Below are 20610 nucleotides of genomic sequence, written 5' to 3' on the forward strand. Positions count from 1 at the left end.
TACTCAGTCGAGCAGGAGCTCGAGCGGATCTACGAGAACCTGTTACTTGAGTACAAACTGTTTTTCATTCGCCGACACGAGTTTAAAACAGTGACGGCATTGACGTAGCCGCCATCGCATGGAGAATGTACGAGACCGGGGCCCAACCCGGCACACCCTCATCATCCCTCATAGACATGTACACCAGGGAGGGGGAACTCAGTCGTAGTGCCGAGACTTAGCACCAGTAGCGGTATTAGATGTGCCACTTCAGTTGATCGGAGGAAAAATCGTAGCACGGATCACGATCGAAGGACTTTTCGGCCACCATATCCACAGGCATCTCCAAAAGTTTTATCAGCGATTCAGTCGCCGGTCTTCTAGATTCAGGATCCAACACGAAGCACGTCCTTACGAAGATCTCTCTGGCAGACGGATTGCCTAAGACGGTCACTACGGTCACCCTTTTTTGGACATACGGTCCTATCAACTCCAGAACCACGAACGCAGACCACCAGAGGGGAAGTCGCCGGACCCTCACCCACTCCAAGACGACTAACGCCGATCCCGGAGAACGCTACGACGCCGCCATGCAGCCCCAGCAACGCACCACAGAAGGAGGAGAATACGTACGGCCTGCAGCCATAAGCAGACGCCACCAGGGCACGGGAAAACAATCCTTTTCGACGCCGTCCAAATTCAGATGAAAGGACCACCATGCAGCAGAAGCGAGATGGAACCGCTTCGCCATACAGATTCGCGCCGGAGCACAAGGGGGAAGCCCTCATACATATTAAGCCACATTACCGGAAGACCCGCTACCGTTCCAAGATATCGAAGACCCACTTGATACGCGGACCCTCCAGTTTCTAGAGAATGAGCTAAAATTATTTGCGGAACTCATCGGACCCACTAACTTCACAACACTCACTGAGCATTCGATTACCTTGCAACACGACAGAACATTGGAACAGCGTTATTTCTCCAAGAACGTGGCCAAGCAGCACATTATAAACGAACAAGTAGATTAACTACTATGGGACGGGCAATTCAATGCAAACTCCGTCCCGGAAGCCTACCCACTTCCGCGCATCTATCACATCTTAGAACTCTTTTGGAACTCCATTCGCCTTCTGGACTCCATTCAGCGCCCACAGCGTTTCAGCGAGCCTTAGACAGCGTCACTGGACCAACCATGGACCCGTACGCCTTCGCATATTTGGACGACATCATAGACATCGGAGCAATATAGGAAGAGCACGCCCAGAACCAGCGAGAGGTCTTCCGCCGACTCCGAGCAGCCAACTTGCGACTGAATCGGGAAAATGAAAGTTTTTCCAGCGTACCTGGGCCATCGGCACCCAGGCGTCGGCATGGAGGAGGACTCATTGCTGGGCTCCGACACCGAGGCGGAGGTTACTGTGGTGGAGAATCTAAAGGATGTCCCTGACATTCCTGCAGATAAACCTCCATCACAGTAAGGTAGCTTCCGCCGCCCTAATTCTCCATCTTGCAGAGAATGGAGCTGACGTGGCCCTCATCCAAGAACCCTGGATCCACGGAGACAGGATTCTCGGTCTGGGGGCGTGGGACTTCCGGCTGTACACAGCCGATGTAACAGGTAAAAAGCGAGCATGCATACTCGCAAAGAAAAGCCTTAATACCTTCTTGCTACCAAATTTCAGCAATGAAGATCACGTAGCCGCATCGATAGAGGGCCCAGACGGCCATCTAAGAATATTCTCGGCATATATGGGTCACGACCACCTAGGACCTCCACCCCATTCGCTACTCAGGCGGCTTGTGGAAGACAGCGAAAGGAAGGACATCGACCTAATAATAGGATGCGATGCCAACGCTCATCACAATCAGTGGGGAAGCACTGACACAAACGAGAGGGGTGAGTCAATCTTCGATTTTATCCTCAGCTCTAAGCTTCTAGTGGGTAACAGAGGTTGAGAACCCACCTTCGTAGTCAAGAACAGAAGGGAGGTTCTTGATGTCACATTATTCTCGCACTCCCTGGCTGATGCAATCACCAGCTGGAGAGTCCTTGACAAACACTCATTTTCAGACCATCGCTATATTGAGATAGTAGTAAATTTTGAAAACTTCACCAAGCAAGCAGTACGAAATCCTAGAAAGGCAAACTGGGAGCTCTATAAAAATATACTAGATAGATCCTTAGGTGAACCGCCTTCAGAGACCATCGAGACCTATGAGGGGCTCAACGCCATGGTAGACAAGCTTATTGCGACTAGTGCAAAAGCTTACCACAAGGCCTGCCCCAAAAAAAGAATAGGTAGCAACAGATCGAAGAAGCCTCCGTGGTGGACCTCGTCTTTAGCCCCGTACAAAAAAAATGCACGTAGGGCCTTCAACCACACGCACCGTACCAACACAGACGAGGCGTGGGAAACCTATAAAGCTGAACTTAGGCAATATAACAAAGAATTGCAAGGCAAAGAGGGTTGCCTGGGCCAATTTCTGCACCAACATTCAGGAGACATCAGAGGCCGCCCGCCTAAGAAAGATTCTCTCTACTACAGCCCCCATCGCAGGTTACATTAAGAACACGGAGGGGTGCTGGACAACCTCAAGCCTGGAAACCCTGGAGACCCTTATCAATGCACTCTTCCCGGGTTGCTCATCGGAAGGAACAACCCAGGTGATGCGTAGCCAGGGTCACCAGGGCTCGCTCAACTACCTACTTAGTGACAGAAACCTTAAATGGGCAATAGACAGTTTTAAACCATTCAAATCTCCGGGACCGGACGGTATTCTACCAGCTCAGTTATCCAGAGCCGGTATTAACCTAAGGAAATGGATTAAGAAAATCTTCAGCACAGTCTTCACTACTGGTATGATACCAAAGGCATGGCTGTGCACGAAGGTTGTATTCATACCCAAGGCGGGGAAACCATCCCACTGCACCCCCAAGGACTTCAGACCTATAAGTCTGTCTTCCTTTCTCCTTAAGACTATGGAAAGACTCTTAAGTCTCCATCTACAACTTAACATTAACCCAAATGACATCTCATGCTCTCAGCATGCTTACAAAAGGGGCCGATCAACTGAAACAGCCCTGCACGATATCACTATGATCGCCGAACGAGCGATTAATTTCAAGGAATACGCACTTGTGGCTTTTCTAGACATAGAAGGGGCCTTCAACAACATCTTACCGTGCTCAATAATCGACGCACTGACGGGACTTGGAATAGACAATCGATCAACTCACCTAATACGGCAGATCCTGATTAACAGGAGTGTCGAGGCTACTCTTGGAGGTTCGACTATTCGAAGATACGTCAAGAGGGGCACCCCACAAGGAGGTGTACTCTCACCACTACTCTGGAACGTGGCGGTTAACAGCCTACTACGATCCTTAGAGGGTGGCGGATGTAAGATCATTGCGTACGCGGACGATGTTGCTATTGCCTTCGTGAGGAAATTCCCACAGACCTAATGACAGGGAAGCTCGAAGTTCTGTCGGCCTGGGCGCAAAAGAACGGGCTGGGAGTCAATCCGTCCAAGACAGAGCTCGTGCTGTTCACCAGGAAGTACAAAATACCTAACCTAAGACTTCCGAAGCTCCTAGGAGAAACACTTGTTCTTAGTGATAGTGCGAAGTACCTAGGTATCACATTAGACAGGAAACTGGACTGGAAGCTGAACACCGCTGATAGGACTAAGAAAGCGGCAATAGCACTCTATACCTGCCACAAGTCGGTAGGCCTGAAATGGGGAATGTCCCCGAAGATGGTCAGATGGCTATACACAGCGATCATCAGACCAATTCTTTTCTATGGTGTCGTTGTCTGGTGGCCCGCCCTGGACAACTCCACATGCAGGGAAAAGTTCAGGAAGACGCAACGCATGGCGGAAGTCTGTATAACAGGCAGTCTACGCACTACGCCTAGTGATGCCCTAGACACTATACTTGACCTACTACCAGTTGAACTGATGGGGGTAAAGACAGCCACTCTGGCAGCAATAAGACTGCGGGAGGCAAACCTATGGAGCAAAAATAGTTTCGGTCATACCAGACTGGACCTACACCATTTCATGCCTGAGGGGGTTACGGATTACTGTGTGCCCGTCGACCAACCCACCACTAACTACAAAGTCTTAATCCCCTCGAGGGAGGAATGGGATGCCCGGATACCGGGACCGGAGGGCTCCATTCATATCTATACAGATGGATCAAAACTTAACGGCCAGGTGGGAGGCGGTTACTTTTGCGAGCATCTGAGCCTAAAGGAGTCCTTCAGACTCCCCGACCACTGCAGGCTGAAGTAGTAGCCATTAAGGAAGCACTTGAATCCCCAGCTCTAAGGGGCAATCGGGGCACAATATGTATCTTCTCAGATAGTCAAGCAGCGCTCAAGGCACTTGACGGATTCTCATCCAACTCCAGGACAGTCAATGACTGTCGCAGATCTCTCAACGAGATGGCTGAACAGCATGACATCTACCTCATTTGGGTTCCCGGTCACAGGGACCACGAGGGAAACTGTGCTGCAGATGAACTAGCTAGGGCAGGGACTACCAACCCTCTCCTACCGGAGAAAGAACTTGTAGGCATACCCTTGGCTACTTGCAGGCTACTTGCAGCATCTCGGTGAAACCCTTGCTCCAGCGGCAGCACAAGGAGCCCTAGCGGCTCAAGTGGACGCGAGGGGGTATTCTATGACCCCCTTGCATCACCGCCCTAACCTAACCTAACCTTCCTGAGCCATCTGATCTACGCCTACGGGATCAAAACGGACAAAGTAGCCGCAATCAAAGGGCTATCCCACGACCACAATGCACGACCATGACCCACGACCGGGAACGAAAGGGTCATCGAATACGCAAGCCGACGACTAGAACGAGAGGAAAATTACTCCCCAACGAAGAAGGAATCCCTGGTCATTGATTGGGCCTTGCGAAAACTAGAGAAGAGCCCTGATGATCCATCAGCGGGCCATATGGGTATCCGGAAGACGCTACTACGAATCACTCAGCGCCACTTCTGGCTCGGGACGCATCGAGACGTCGTAAGGTACGTCCCCATCTGGCGGGGGCCACCCAAGGCCATGGAAACCAATCAGAGAGCAACCCGCGAACAGGGGCGACATAACAACCTAAGAAGACACGTTCCCTGTTGATGGTCAAGCTGCATCACCTCTCGAAGGCCAGCAAAGGTTTCAACGCAAAGTTTGCTCCCAAGTGCGCAGGGCCCTACGAGGTACTGAAATTTATATTTCCGAACATAGTCCAAATTCAACAGCAGAAGACGAAGAGACGAAGGACCGCCAGTATCGGGGAGGTCAAGAAATACCCCCACAAGCGATGACCAACAACGACCTAGAAGACGACGTAAGTCCTCAAGTCACAAAGGGTAATGTTAAGAAACATTTGTAATAAATTTAAATCAACTAGGGATGGGTCGCAGAGAAGGACCCTATACTTCCTACTCTCATTGAAAGAAAGCGGGGTGGAGGACATGGTCCTGAACGAGGAGGAGATCGGTGGTGCCGAGGACGAGAAAGTAGTACACATCGAAATGGAAGCAAACGACATCGGAAGGGAAGCACGCGACGCCGATATGGAGGCAGCCGAGGACAATCCGTAAGAGGCAGACGAGGAGGCTGGAGGCACGAATATCGACGTAGACTCGACAGCCATAACGAAGCTGAAGACACGGGTACACTGGAGAGTCTATCCCGAAGCCTAACCGCCGCCACGCAATAGACTCCTTCCGGGCCCGCACTGGGCGCAGCAGTTTCGAGTAGTCCACCGCTCAGGAAGCACCCACACTCACAACTACTGGAGGAACTATGGCGAGGACGAAGCGTTACACTGGCGGAATTAGACCTCTACCTCGGAGGCCGACGTAGCTCCGACGAAGACTTGGAGAAGGAGGAGAGCGGGGGAGTCCAGAAGCAGGAGATGTGCAGGACGAGGATCACTAAGTGCAGGCACCGGATGGATGGCGCGTGGACACGCATGAGAGGCAGTTGCCTACGGCACTTATACGATCCTAGACAAGGCCCGGACCCGGGATATTGAGCCACCAAGGGAAATAAGCAGTTCCGGATCACCATCACGGCATAAGAGATTACCACAGGTGCGAGGTAGCTTTAGGAAGAACAAACAGACATATCAGTGAAATAAAGGAATACAGAAGGAAAACTCAAGTGCGAAACATATTTATCGGAGAGTTGCATGCCTGTGACTGACCACACGAGACGACTCGGCAAAGACCCGTGGTTGCGTTTTCGAGGTAATCTCTGCGCATGACGGAACTTATCCGAGCGGATCCGCTTTTGGAGTCCGAACCCCATGAGGTGCAAGTGGAATCCAGTCACAAATGAATCCAGTCGCCCTCCTACTCGCTAGAACGAGAAACTTTCGATGACACGAGCCGAGTGCCTGTCGAGCATTTCACCACTGCCCTTCCAAAGTAATCTCTGCGTATGGTTAATGCTCTGGCCTGCCCTCACAAGCCCACGTTAGACCTAATCTATGCGTTTCCGAGGTTATCTCGAAGCAGGACCAAGGCTAGCGGAGCCCGGCCGAGACGGTCCCCAACCGTATCCACACGGGCTGTCTTTTGAGAACCCTAGGTTTCCGACCGAAAAAACCCTCCAAAGCCCACCTCCCTGCCCGGACTAAGTCATCATTCCAGCCATAAAAAAATCTCTAAAGCTTATAATTTCATACAACGAAAATAGACGCAAAAAGTGCGACATACCCCAACAGGCTCCAGAGAAAAGTTTGCTCTCATTCTTACGCTCATAATCTCAATTAACTTTTTGGTTGTTCAGTTGCAGAGAAGCGCATCATCAAAAAGGTTATCCCGCGATTAAACTAATTTATATATGTATGCGTGCTCTATATGATGTATGGTTAGTGGTAATAGCCTCAGTGTGCTGCTCCCACCAGAGGAACACTGAAACACAGCGAACTCACACCCTAAGAAAACCATTCGTAGCAGGACCTCAACTTTTATCCCGCAAACCTTCTCTCATCCTGGCCTCAGCGAGCCGTACAGTACTCGTACAGTTATACCCGACGTTGTTGTCTCGCTGTTGTCTTAATTTTCAATGCTTGCTTTAAAAATAAAGCAAGGACGGCTATAGTCAAGTTTCTTTTACTCTAACTATCCTTTCAAAGTATATTAAGAGTCTTAAAACTAGTCTAAGAGTCTCACATTAGGGAAGCAGAATGAAAAGTATACAAATTCTCTAGAAATGGTTCGCAGATACAAAAAAGAGTCGAGTTTCCCGACTTTATTATGCCTGGTACTCATCTTTTCCAACCAAATCTCGAAGTTTGGTGTATTCCAAAGTATCCCTCGAAGTATGGTGGGCCAAGCAGCCAGTATGATATGATTTGTGATGAATGAATGAAATGATAAACAAATGTATTATACTGAATTTCTATTGCTAAGCTTTAATTTACTTGTATTTTTGACATTGATTTGAGCGGCTGCGGTTTTAGGGTTAAGACCTACTACCCTATATGCACACTTAGTAATTTGATCCAATCAATATGCATCAGCATGTTGCAATATACAAACCCACTAACCTATTAGCAATAAGCACAAAACAATATCCAACCTAACAACCCAGCACTAGTAGACGGCGCCAGAAGCTGAAATCAGAATTATCAGCGGGAAGAATGACCGACTGACCGAAGCAAGCAAAAAACCAGCTAGCTAAGCCGAAATGCATGTACAAGCAGTACATGAAAAAACAATCTGGGTCAGCAGAGTCAGAGGTGGGTGACCCTGGCATAAACATTAGTTTTAGCACGTCCATAACATTGACCTTCCTTAGATTTAATTATGGATAATTTAGCATCTTATATAAGAATTGTTCTTCTGAAATAAAGATAGTTGCGAAATCAGAGTGAATCGTCTCGTTACTCAGTGTCTGAACCACGGCACTTAAAATCAATCTACTTCGAGTGATCCTGTGTAAAACGGTTCAGGATACCAGTCTACTTCGAGTGTTGCTCCCGTGAAACGGACCACGCGTAGACCCCGCATTATCTAACCTACTTCGAGTGGATCCTGTGTAAACGGACCGCAAGTAGAACCCGCGGCATACCAGTCTAATTCGAGTGTTGCTCCCGTGAAACGGACCACGAGTAGACCCCGCGTCATCCAGCCTACTGCGAGTGGCTCCTGTATAAACGGACCACAAGTAGAACCAGCCCATGACTTCAAGTACCCCACATCAACTCCAGCCTGATCACTGCAATCACCTGGTCAACCCGAGCAGTCCCTTGCAGAATTCAGGTACATTTAGTCAGAACCTTTATACGTTCCTTTGACTACGACTCCGGGACCTACCGTTATGCCCGCGAGTTCAAGTTTGACGTAGTGGCCGCATAACGCTCTACGGATGAACAAATATATAAAAATATTATTAGCGTAACATTTTCATGGTAGCGTGATTTCATCCTGGTTGATTATTGTGATCAGCATTAAAAGTGCCCCCAAAACGCAGTTGTTTTTGTTGTCACAAAGTTGCTTTTTAATTGCACAATGGAGTCGGGAGCTGAAGCTACTGGATCTGCTGCGTCAAGTAGGGAGAGGATGCTGCGAGACGTGCAGAAGTGACGTGTCAGGAATGGTCCTGTATCGGAAGGTCAAGGCTGCGATGCAGACCGACGACTCTATCATTCTAACCCTCCAGTCAATGCCGAAGCGTCTGCACGAGCGCTTTACTTCCTACAGGAGGAGGTAAACTATAGCGAGATCGGAAGCCATTTATATTAAAAGTTCTCTCAGTTGGCTACGGACGTGCACGTTGACATCCAGATGGAGGTTGCCGGATTTCTGCGCCCCTCCTGGAAGAGGGTGCTTCCTCATCCAGATCATCTTCCAAAAGCTGGACCCTGCTACAAAGGCCAAGTGGGAATACTCTCTAGCAATCTATGGCTGGGTTCCTGGAACAAAGGTGCCGTACCCTTGAGATTGTGGATTTGGCCTTAGCTCCGCATTTACCAGCGAATCAGCCGGGTCGACTTAGGCCATTTAATAATCGATCGTGCATGCTCTTGAATGCTCCGCCTGCTTCGTGTGCCTTGTGCGGCATCCTGGCACACACTGTGCCTTCTTGCCCAAGGTTCCTCGCCTTGTCAATTAAGGAACGAAACGATGGGGTTCGGCGTCTTTCCCTGTGCTTTGTTTGCCTCAAGTCTGAGCACTTAGCCCGCGGATGCTCATCCTCCCGCTGCCCAACGTGCAATTGAATCATGCTCTTATGCTCTATTGCATCCTTGCGAGCAATTATCTAGTCAGCTGCATCGGTCCAAATGCTTTGTAGCCTTGGAGCTGAATTCACTACGCCTGAAGTTACGCCTATCCACGTATTATGTGCACATTGAGGCAGTTGTGGCTCACATCATAGAGCGTCAACCTGGCCTAAACATAAATGTCTCCACCTGAACCGTTCCTGCCAATGTGGTTCTGGCTGATCTGAACTTCCACAGAGCTCAGCGTGTGGATTTGCTGATTGGAGCAAGACTGTTTTTTGATTAGCTCTCAGTTGGGCAAATCCAGCTAGGAGACGGTCTGCCTCTGGTGCAGAAGACTCGTTTTGGATGGGTTGTTTCTGGAGGAGGTGGCACCCCAGGAAAACCTCGTTTAGCCGACTCATGTAAGATGATTCCCGCTGACTCCGCAAAACCCTTTTGACGATCGCCACGAATATTTTCTCCACCAATTCTGGGAATTGGATGCCTGCACTGCGCCTATCGTTCAAGCTAATAAGGAGGAGCTCGATTGCGAGGCCACTTCGTCATGCACTACGTCCGTCTTGAATCAGGTGCTTATTCAATTCGCCTTCCAATCAAGCACAGTGTGGAGCTGTTAGGGGAATCCTACGCGCAGGCTTTCCGGCGGTTCCATTCACTTGACCGCAAGCTGGATCGTCATCCGAATTTAAGGACCCAATATACGTCTTTCATCAAGGAATACTTCGATCTGGGTCACATGTCTCTGGTGCCGCAGGAATTGCGAGGTAAGTGCCAGTATTTCCTCCCCCATCACTGCGTCCTGAAGGAAGACAGTTCCACTACTAAGCTAAGAGTGGTGTTCGATGGTTCAGCTGATACATCCTCTGGTTATTCCCTCAATGATGTCCTGATGTCCGGCCCTGTGATTCAACCGAAGCTTTTTCATACCTTGCTTCAGTTTCGGTCTCACCTTGTAGCTTTGACTGGAGATATTTGCAAAATGTACCGCTGCGTAAGGGTCTTTCCGGATGATAGTTTGCTGCAGTGCATCCTCTGGAGAGATTCTATCCATGATGACGTGAAGGTTTTTAAGCTCGACACCGTGACGTACGGCACAAAGCCAGCGTCGTTTCTATTTGTTCGCTCAATGCACCAGCTGGCTAACGATGAAGGTGCCGGTTTTCCAGTTGGCTCTCGTGTTGTCCTCCAGGATTTTTATGTGTGTTTTTTTCGCGACCTCATATCTGGTGTCCCAACGAAGACTGAAGCCATTGAGATAATAGCTCAGACATCGAGCCTGTTGAACAAGGCTCAGTTTCAATCAAGAAAATGGTGCTCCAACATCCCAGAGGTTTTGGAAGGCGTACCTGAAGGTAATAGAGAGTCATACTTAAAATTTGACGATGGCAGTCCGTTCACAAAGACACTTGGATTAGCATGGGATCCTTCTTCAGCCCACCGCCAAACCAACCAGGAGATCTATACTATCTTCCGTCGCTCGGTTTTATGACCCGATGGGCATGGTAGGTCCTGTCGACACCATGATCTTAAGAAGAAGCTGTGCAGAAAAAATTTGCCATGGCATATAAAGGAGATTATTATTGTTGGTGTGACTCCTCGGTTGACCTATCCTGGATTTAAAACGAACCTGATCGATTTAACATGTTTGTTTCTAATCGCGTCTCTTCCATACAGGAGCTCACCAAGGCAATGAAATGGCGTTATGTTCCTACTGCCTTTAACCCAGTCGATCTACTGTCAAGAGGTTCTCTTTCGACAGAGATATTGAATTCCCAGCTTTGGTCGCAGGACCCTAGCTATCGCTATTTTGCCGAAAAGGCAACCATCGAACTTCGCGCTAAGACCTTATTGGCTACGGCTCCACCCAAGGATATCGCCTTATTTTCAAATTTTGCCACCTCATTTTAAACAAATGCATACGCTGTTTTCGCGATAATCATCGTCTACTGGAGCATATTATGGCTGATCTTCCGACCCAGAAAGTTAAGGGATTCTAAAGCTTTGATGTAACAGGTGTGGATTTTTTCGGACCGTTTTTCTACAAGGCGGAGTCTCGGAATAAGGGCCCTGTCAAAGTTATGTGAGCGTATTGATCTGCGTTAGTAAAAAGGCAATCCATTTGGAGTTAGTCAAGGACCTTATTACAGCTTCGTTTCTGAGCGCGCTCCAACGATTTATTTGTACGCGACGTTAACACGGACAGATATGGTCAGTGTTTTTTCTTGGCACCAATTTTATGTGTGCCAAGAATGAGCTGATCGAGTTGAAGCAAAGATTCATCTACCAGGATGCTTTCCCCTGGTATGCGTTTCTTGCCAACGAAATGATAAACAAATGCCTTGTTCTGACTTTCTAATGAAAAGCTTTAATGGATTTGAGCGGCTGCGGTTTTAGGTTTAGATTTAACTCCAAAATTAAATATTGGAAATTGAACTAAACCTCGGCCGCTATTAAAAAATATTAATAGCATACAAAGTATATGTCGCTATATATATATAAAGAGCAAACTTCGCACTATCGTTTTGCTAGCAAGAAATTAGCTTTTCCTCCTCTTTATCTTTTTTTTTTTTTCTTGATTTTTATTTTTTTGTTTAAATTTTGTATTTGGTGTTGAAAATAAGGTACCCTGTATATTTTAGTATGTTACAATACACGCTTTTATAGTTATAGGAAGGAGAAAGAGATCTTGGAGTAGTTAAAATTGTCTCGCTCTAAGAAACAGAGAATAAGAAAATATGTATATCAATTTTTTCGTTTTTTCCACAACTTCAAAAAATTCAGTCACAAATAAAGTTCCGAAGCATACACACGGTGTTCTGATTTTGTCGCTTCGAATTCTGCCGCTCAAAAGGTTATGGGCCCAGGCACTGGAGAATTCAAGTTATTTGGTGTGTGACTCGTTATTAAGAACAATGAGTACTCTTTATAAAATTGATAAGTTAGAGGAGACGAACTATTATATATGGAAAATACAGATGCGATCTGTATTGGTGCATTTCGGTTTGTGGAGTGTTACGTCTGGAGAGCTAACTGAAACGAATGTTCCAGAAGGACAAAAGTTTGCTGCCTTAGACAGTAAGGCGTTGGCAACAATAACATTGAGTGTAAAGTCATCTCAATTGGCCTACATTAATAATTGTTTGACGGCTGTGGAGGCATGGACCAAGTTGAAGGAGGTTTATCAACCTCCGATGTGAGGTGTCGATGTGAGGGTGAGGGAGATCACCGCATGGCAACAAGAAATGTAGTGAATCGCCAAAGCAGCCTGCTGCACGCTTGTGACGTCAACAACATTGACAATTCAACATGGTGCTTGAAGCCATATGTAACAAGCCATAGTGTGGCGCAAGAGAGCTATTCACAAAGTTTGAGAAGCACACTGAACAGATTGGACTGGCCAATGCTGGTTTCCTTCAAGCAGAAGGTATAGGTGACGTCAAGATACAGACAGGCCAGTGCATGTTGACACTAAAAAATGTTCTTTACGTTCTGAAGATCACCGGAAATTTCTATTCCGTGAGCAGTTGTGTCCAGAACAGGTGCAAGGTGACCTTTGACATAGAGAATGCTAAGGTGATGCAAGATGGAGAATGCATAGTGAAAGCCAAAAAGGAGAGGGAGCCAAAAACGAGATGCTACCCAAATTCATCGAGTTCAAGAACCTGGTGAACCTGGCAGACAGGAAGAAGACTTAAATGCCTGCCAAGTGATAATGGCGGAGAATTTTTCAATAAACACGAATGTTGGACGAATGTCTGAGGCAACATGGAATCGACAGACAGCTAACAATAGCGTATACTCCCCAACAAAATGGAGTAGCGGAACGGACAAATCGTATGCTAGTGGAGATGTCAAGATGCCTTCTGGTCCAGGCGGGACTGGGAGATTTGGGGCAGAAGCTGTCAACATTTCGGTTTATCAGCGAAACCGCTCCCCTACCAGTGCATTAGAGAGTATGACTCCTATGGAAGCGTGAACGGGTAAGAGACCTTACGTAAAACACCTAAAGGTTATTGGATCTCTTGCACTTGCTCTGGCCAAGGGTCCGAGGAAGGGCAGCATTTCAACCTAAGGGGAAAGAGTACATTATAGTTGGGTACTCTGTGGCAGCAAAAGTTTATCGACTATATGACCCATCAACTCGACAATTGGTCGAAAAACGGGATGTGTTATTTGATGAACATCATGACGTGGCATCCAAGGGTGATGCTGTGACGATCAAATTGGAGGAACTGGAGGAGGCCCGCCAGCAGTAGGCACCCGGAGTTGCAGAAATCGTTTCTAACTTATCCATCGAAGCCGGCAGCTCCGATGAGGGCACAGATAAGTACGAGAGTGCCGAAGAAAAAGGTGAGCATGTCGTGGAGGAGACACGCAGAGGCCCCGGTCATCCTAAAATCATCAGGACTGGAAAACCTGGACGCCCAAAGAAGCAGTACAATATTCTAGGCGCCCTTGTCTCGGAAAACGTTCCATGATTCTCTGGATGCCAACCAGACTTGGTAAATCACTGATTTACCCAAAAATCAGCGAGAAATTGGATGCAAGTGGGTGTTCAACGTGAAGCGTGATAAAGATGGCCAAATAGAACGTTTCAAGGCTCGACTGGTAGCAAAAGGATGCTCCCAGCAGTTTGGCGTCAATTACCAAGAAATATTTTCGCCGGTATACCGATTGGAGAGTGTGCGCTTTATTATAGCACTGGCGGCGGAGCTCAAGCTACATCTTTATCAAATGGATGTATGCACCGCGTATCTCAACAGCGATCTGAGTAAGACGGTCTACATGAAGCAGCTGGAAGGGTACTCAGATGAAACAAATCCTGACAAGGTATTGCTTCTGACAAAAGCAATATATGGCTTGAAGAAATCAGGAAGGGGCTGGTACGAGAAGCTAAATGGCGTGTTGGTTAATATGGGAATATGGCCTGTGATAACAAGCCATGTTTGTACAAACATTGTGGGGAAGGTTATCACGATCATTCGAGTGCGTTGGCAAGGGTCAGCTTAACCATTTCCTGGGCATGGAAATCAAACAAGACAGCGATCTTGGAGCAATACCTTGGGACATACGCAATATATCCAGGACTTATTACATACCCTTGGGAGGGATTTTTGCAAGTTGGCGAAGACCCCTATGGATGCTGGTTTTGCAGCATCAAATAGATTGAATATGCAAATAGAATAGATATGCAAATAGATTGCACAAGCCCCCAATGCAAAAAGGTGAATCCTACTTCAGTCCGTAGTAGGAGAGCTTATGTGGCTAGCTCTTACAACAAGGCCACCCATATTGCATTCGGTGCCACCCAAATTGGCACAACGGAATCAAAGCCCGCATGCTGAACACATCTAAATAAAGCAGATCTTTAGATATCTCTCATCTACGATTGACATGAAACTACACTACCGGCAATGTGGTCAATCGTTCTGTGGATACGTGGACGCGGATTGGGCAGGGTATAGGCTTGACAGGAAGTCCTATACTGGTTACATCTACCTGTTAGCAGGTGGTCCGATTTTTTGGCGTTCGGAAAAGCAGCGAAGTGTGGCGTTAAGCAGTACCGAGGCGGAGTACATGGCACTATCGACGGCATTTAAGGAGGCGATAATCATGTAAAGGCTAAATATGGAGATAGGTTGCGGAGACAACAACACCCCGATTGTCATTTATGGGGATAATCTAGTGCGCAGGGGCTAACCAAGAATCCCTTTCATCATCCCAGAACAAAGCAGATTGAAATACGTTATCACTTTATTAGAAAAGTTGTTAAGGAAAGGAAAGTTTTGTTGAAATACAAATGTATAACTGAAATGATAGCAGATATTTTGACAAAAATCTTCCTAAAACAAAACACGAAGAGCTTACAAAAATGTTTAATTTGTTTTGATATATATTTATACTTGTTTATTATTTGTAAACAAGCTTGCATTGAGAAAGGGTGGAGAAAATAAGGTACCCTGTATATTTTAGTATGTTACAATGCACGCTTTTATAGTTATAGGAAAGAGAAAGAGATCTTAGAGTAGTTATAATTGCTCCGCTTTAAGAAATAGAGATTAAGAAAACATGTATATCAATTTTTCTGTTTTTTCCTCAACTTCAAAAAATTCAGTCACAAATAAAGTTCCGAAGCATACGGTGTTCTGATTTTGTTCTTTCGAATTCTGCCGCTCAATATTTTGATGCTTTAACTTCGTGAGTAACATAAGAGTCGAAATGCCAAATTGAATACCTTAATCTATTCAAACTAATTTAAAAGACTTGTAGAGATTTAACACCGGGTAATCTCGGTAAATAACTCCCGGATAGGTGGCCCTAGGTTTCTCGTAACTCTCGGCTGGAGGACCTTTCTTTTCCCATCGGGAAACCGACCAGAACGGTACAGACCTAATCCTTTCAAACCTAAACGAAAAAACTAAGATCCAGGGGAAAACGATAGTGTCCCATAAAAAGTTTAAAGTGAAGTGTGTAAAATATAATTATAATTTGTTCGGTTGGTGCAGACGCTCCAGGAGGTGGATTCTAACTCCGCGTACCTTTGTCTAGGCTCGAGACAACACCGCTACCAAAGGCAGAAAACCTACGCGAATGAGGCAAAGCTTCGGGACTGGATTGGTTTGCGGTCCAAAGGCAACGAAGTCGCGGCGGGATTTCGAGATCCTTGGTGTTATCCCTGGTTCGGATGCAATGAGGTGTACCTCGCCGCAAGAGCACATCGGTGTCGAGAATACTATTTTCATTAAGAATAGTTAGTTTTTATGTTCGATGGAAAAAATATTATTTTGTTCATATATTTTCAGCCCAGCAGCCAACCCGAAAGCTTTCGACGTTGGACGCAGAGTGAGTTTACATAATTATTGCGTTAAATTTTTTCACAGCGCAGCAGCCAGCCTGAAAGATTTCGACGGTGGACGCAATATGAGAGTGAGTTTACTAAAACCTAAATAATTGTACATTGAAATAACGCTTTCATATATGTTATATATTTCTATACTCAATCTTCACTTCTTTCCATTTTTACCATTGAAACCCGTTAATGGATAAGAATTCTATATTAATCGAATTCTTTTTGAAAGCCTAGATTCTAAATATTCATACCATTTTTTTTATTCCACTTATTTAAATATTAATACCATTTTTTACAATTTAATTTTACAATTTTTTGAGATCATAGATCTATATGAAATTTAATTTACTCTGGCAATTTTATAATGTTTATTTTAGTTGTAATAAACCATTTTATGTTTGATTAAAATGTTAATTTTTTGAAAAAGGGTATAAAATTCATTTTTAAAAGTTAAAAAAATATATATTTAATTCCAGTGTTATAATTATTAGTTACCTTAATAACTTTTCAAGCCTTGTAGCGGCACTTTGCTCCGAAAATATTATGAGCACCGCGATGAGTATAATGCAAGCTACGAATCTAAACACATGCATTCTTAAAAACCGGTGGTTAAGCTTATGTGCTAAACAAGTTTTTTTTCTGAAAGGGTAAATGATATAACTTAAATAAAAATGTATTATATAACATATTTTTACTGGGAATTGTATAAGTTGATTAAGTTAATACAAATGTAAAGTTAAAACTTTTAAAAATCGCTTTTGTATTCTTTTATAAGTATGTATGTACATATGTAGATACATACTAATAAATATTTCGAGTGTTTACATTTTAAGTGACTAAGCACTGAACAACAATAACAATATTCAATTATTTTATTATTACTTTAAGGTAAACGTGTTATTGGAAAGACAACCTTCTATGAATTTTTAATAGCAAATCAGAAAATTTGAGCTCACCCGTTATAAGACCCGGGCACTTGACACATGAAAGGTAGAATCGAAACTACTAATATTCAAAACAATCAATGTCGTTAAGTATATAAGTATACTAAACGCTCGGGCATAAAGTAAGAGCGTTTTGTATTAAAGGCAAAACATTTTTATCTGATTATTAACAGTTTAATTGTCAGTTAATTTGTTATGTACTTTTTTAACAATAAATATGTCTAAAATTTGTCAAAAATAAATAAATATGTCTATAATACATCTAAAATTAAATAAAAACATATTTAAACTGCCAAAGTTGACTGAGTGCATTTAAATCTAAGGTTATTCGATTTAGTTGTTATTTAAAAAATATAACGTATTAAAAAAACAAGAAAGCTAACATCGGGCGGAGCCGAAGTTTATATACCCTTGCAGTTAGAGAGCAGCTTTTAATTTTTTTTTTTTATGTGTACCGAGGAATCTATGGGTGATGGTGCCTTTATCTGTTTTGGTCTTTGGACTAAGGGAATCTAACAATTATGGAGAAAGTGAAATTATGGGTGAAGATGTTTTGCTGTCGGAATGCGTACTTTGCGTCACTTTAGTTTTTTGGTTAAAGAAAACGTATATGTTACATGTATATATATAATGTAGCTCAAAGTTGAGTAGTTCACAAAAACATTTTACATTGAATGTCCGGGGGGCCGCAAACCTAGTGTCGCGCAGTATATGGTCGTTACATTTATTATACCCTTGCAGAGGCTATTATAATTTTGATCAAAAGTTGCAACGCAGTGAAGGAGACATCTCTGACCCTATAAAGTATATATATTATTGATCAGAATCACCTCCTGAGTCTGTCCGTCTGTCTGTCGGTTTCTACGCAAACTAGTCTCTCAGTTTTAAAACTATCAAGTTGAAACTTTGCACACATTCTTCTTTTGTTTGCAAGCAGTATATATGTACTTTGAAACAGCAGAGATCGGTCGACTATATCGTATAGCTGCCATATAACTGATTGATCGGAAATGCCATAACTTTGGTGTTTTTTGAGCTACAATGATGGGACTTTCTATGGATTCCATTTTGGGCAATTTTATTCCATCTATTACATATTTCATAAGGATCGGCCGACTATATCTTATAGCTGTCATATTACTGAACGATCGGAAATGGCACAACTGAAAGTGCCAAACTGTTTTCTAACAAGAAAGGAAAGCTAACTTCGGGCGGAGCCGAAGTTTATATACCCTTGCAGTTCAGTCGCAGTCCGATAGGTGGCGCCACGCATCTATATTATTAGATATACAGCGGATCGTATATAGTCGGCCGATCCTTATGAAATTTGGCATATCGAATTATTTTGACCAAAGAAGCATACATTGAAAATCCCATCCTTCTAACTTGAAAAACAACGAAGTTATGCCATTTCCGATCAATCAGTTATATGGCAGCTATAGGATATAGTCGACCGATCTTTATGAAATTTGGCAGATCGTATAAGTTGGACCAAATTAGAATCCATAGAAAGTCCCAACCTTCTAACTTGAAAAACAACGAAGTTATGCCATTTCCGATCAATCAGTTATATGGCAGCTATAGGATATAGTCGACCGATCCCGGCCGTTCCGACTTATGTACTACCTGCAAAAGAAAGAAGGGTGTGTGCAAAGTTTCAACTCGATAGCTTTAAAACTGAGAGACTAGTTTGCGTAGAAACAGACAGACAGACGGACAGACAGACAGACGGACAGACAGACAGACAGACAGACGGACAGACGGACAGACGGACAGACGGACAGACGGACAGACGGACATGCTTATATCGACTCAGGAGGTGATCCTGATCAAGAATATATATACTTTATAGGGTCGGAGATGTCTCCTTCACTGCGTTGCACACTTTTGACCAAAATTATAATACCCTCTGCAAGGGTATAATAAATTTGATGGTGAAATTTACATAGGGATGGGACAACTATGTATATACGATCTGATGTACCTCAGGGAAAGAAGTATATGTGCACATTTTAATTTGCTTGTATTTTCTCTAAAGTTAACGGTACAGTTTTTGTAAGTACGCAGTTTTGTATTCTTATCTTTTATGAACATCTCCTAATTCAACGGTCCTCTTTGGACTTCATTCGTTGTACCGTTTCTAGGAACATGTGCTGAAACTGGTCGGATTTTGATAGGAAACAAGTATATGTGCAAATTGAGATTATTCTGTTATTGATAGCGAGTAAGCTAAGAAGTGTGATCTAAAAATATTTTTTAGTCAGCGGAACCCAAAGTAAAATATATTGTTTATCCTTGTATAATAAAATAATTAATATTAAGTTTGATTTTACGGTAAAATACTTCCTCTCTTTATCTTAAAGCGGACGGACGTGTTTTTTTTTTGTGCACACCGTTTTTGTAAAATTTGCAATAAGCTTTCTATAAACAATCGGTGTTTATTTCTTTACTGATATAAAACAAATTGCAATTTTTTAGATCCGTATCGCGTCGCGTGTGCAGTGATATATTTGGAGGTAAAATAATAATTTATTTCATTTACTTTCCAAACATAGCCCTGCTCTGCTTCTTCATCTCCTACGGTGTTGTTGCCATTCTTTTGCTTCTACTCTCGCTCAATAGAGATTCTTATCTCTATTTCTTTAAATCTTACTAACTTGCACTAACTGCTCTCTTTAATCTCCCCTTCTCGTTTCCTTGGTACAGTGGTTCAAGGTTCCTTATTAATAAAATCAAATAATATTTTTAAATTAATTATTAATTATACCCTTGCAGAGGGTATTATAATTTTGGTCAAAAGTGTGCAACGCAGTGAAGGAGACATCTCCGACCCTATAAAGTATATATATTCTTGATCAGGATCACCTCCTGAGTCGATATAAGCATGTCCGTCTGTCCGTCTGTCCGTCTGTCCGTCGGTCCGTCTGTCTGTTTCTACGCAAACTAGTCTCTCAGTTTTAAAGCTATCGAGTTGAAACTTTGCACACACCCTTCTTTCCTTTGCAGGCAGTATATAAGTCGAAACGGCCGGGATCGGTCGACTATATCCTATAGCTGCCATATAACTGATTGATCGGAAATGCCATAACTTTGGTGTTTTTTAAGTTGGAGGGTTGAGACTTTCCACACATGTTATATTTGACCGAAATATCTTGTGTACAAAATTTCATAAGGATCGGCCGACTATATCCTATAGCTGTCATAGAACGATCGAAATTGGCATAACTTTGTTGTTTTTTAAGTTAGAAAGATGGGATTTGGTACAGATTCTATTTTGGGAAAAACAATCTGATTTGTCGAATTTCATAAGGATCGGCCAACTATATCCTATAGCTGTCATATAACTGATTGATCGGGAATGCTATAACTTCGTTGTTTTTCAAGTTAGAAGGATGGGAGTTTCAATGGATTCCTCTTTTGGCAAAATAATTCGATATGCCAAATTTCATAAGGATCGGCCGACTATATACGATCCGCTATATATCTAATAATATAAGATGCGTGGCGCCACCTAGCGGACTGCAACTCAACTGCAAGGGTATATAAACTTCGGCTCCGCCCGAAGTTAGCTTTCCTTTC

The 20610-nt window shown here is 44.1% G+C and overlaps 1 protein-coding gene across 4 annotated transcripts in view; it reads right to left on the minus strand.

Moving 5' to 3' along the window:
- The window catches only part of LOC116654530, a 190616-nt gene extending 173493 nt beyond the window's left edge, over positions 1 to 17123 (minus strand). For 2 of the 4 annotated variants that reach the window (XM_032449736.2, XM_044714167.1), the window contains exons 1-2: positions 17044 to 17108; positions 16583 to 16726 (exon numbers count right to left, since the gene is read on the minus strand). In XM_032449736.2, the coding sequence (XP_032305627.1) occupies positions 16583 to 16726; positions 17044 to 17072 (173 nt within the window). In that variant the 5' untranslated portion in view covers positions 17073 to 17108. Of the gene's footprint in view, positions 1 to 14973; positions 15971 to 16582; positions 16727 to 17043 lie in introns of those variants that run through there. The other 2 variants (XM_044714168.1, XM_032449735.2) reach the window with 2 other exon arrangements.
- Between the last annotated feature and the right edge of the window lie 3487 nt (positions 17124 to 20610).

Source organism: Drosophila ananassae, chromosome 2L (assembly GCF_017639315.1).
Source record: "Drosophila ananassae strain 14024-0371.13 chromosome 2L, ASM1763931v2, whole genome shotgun sequence".
NCBI lineage: Eukaryota > Metazoa > Arthropoda > Insecta > Diptera > Drosophilidae > Drosophila > Drosophila ananassae.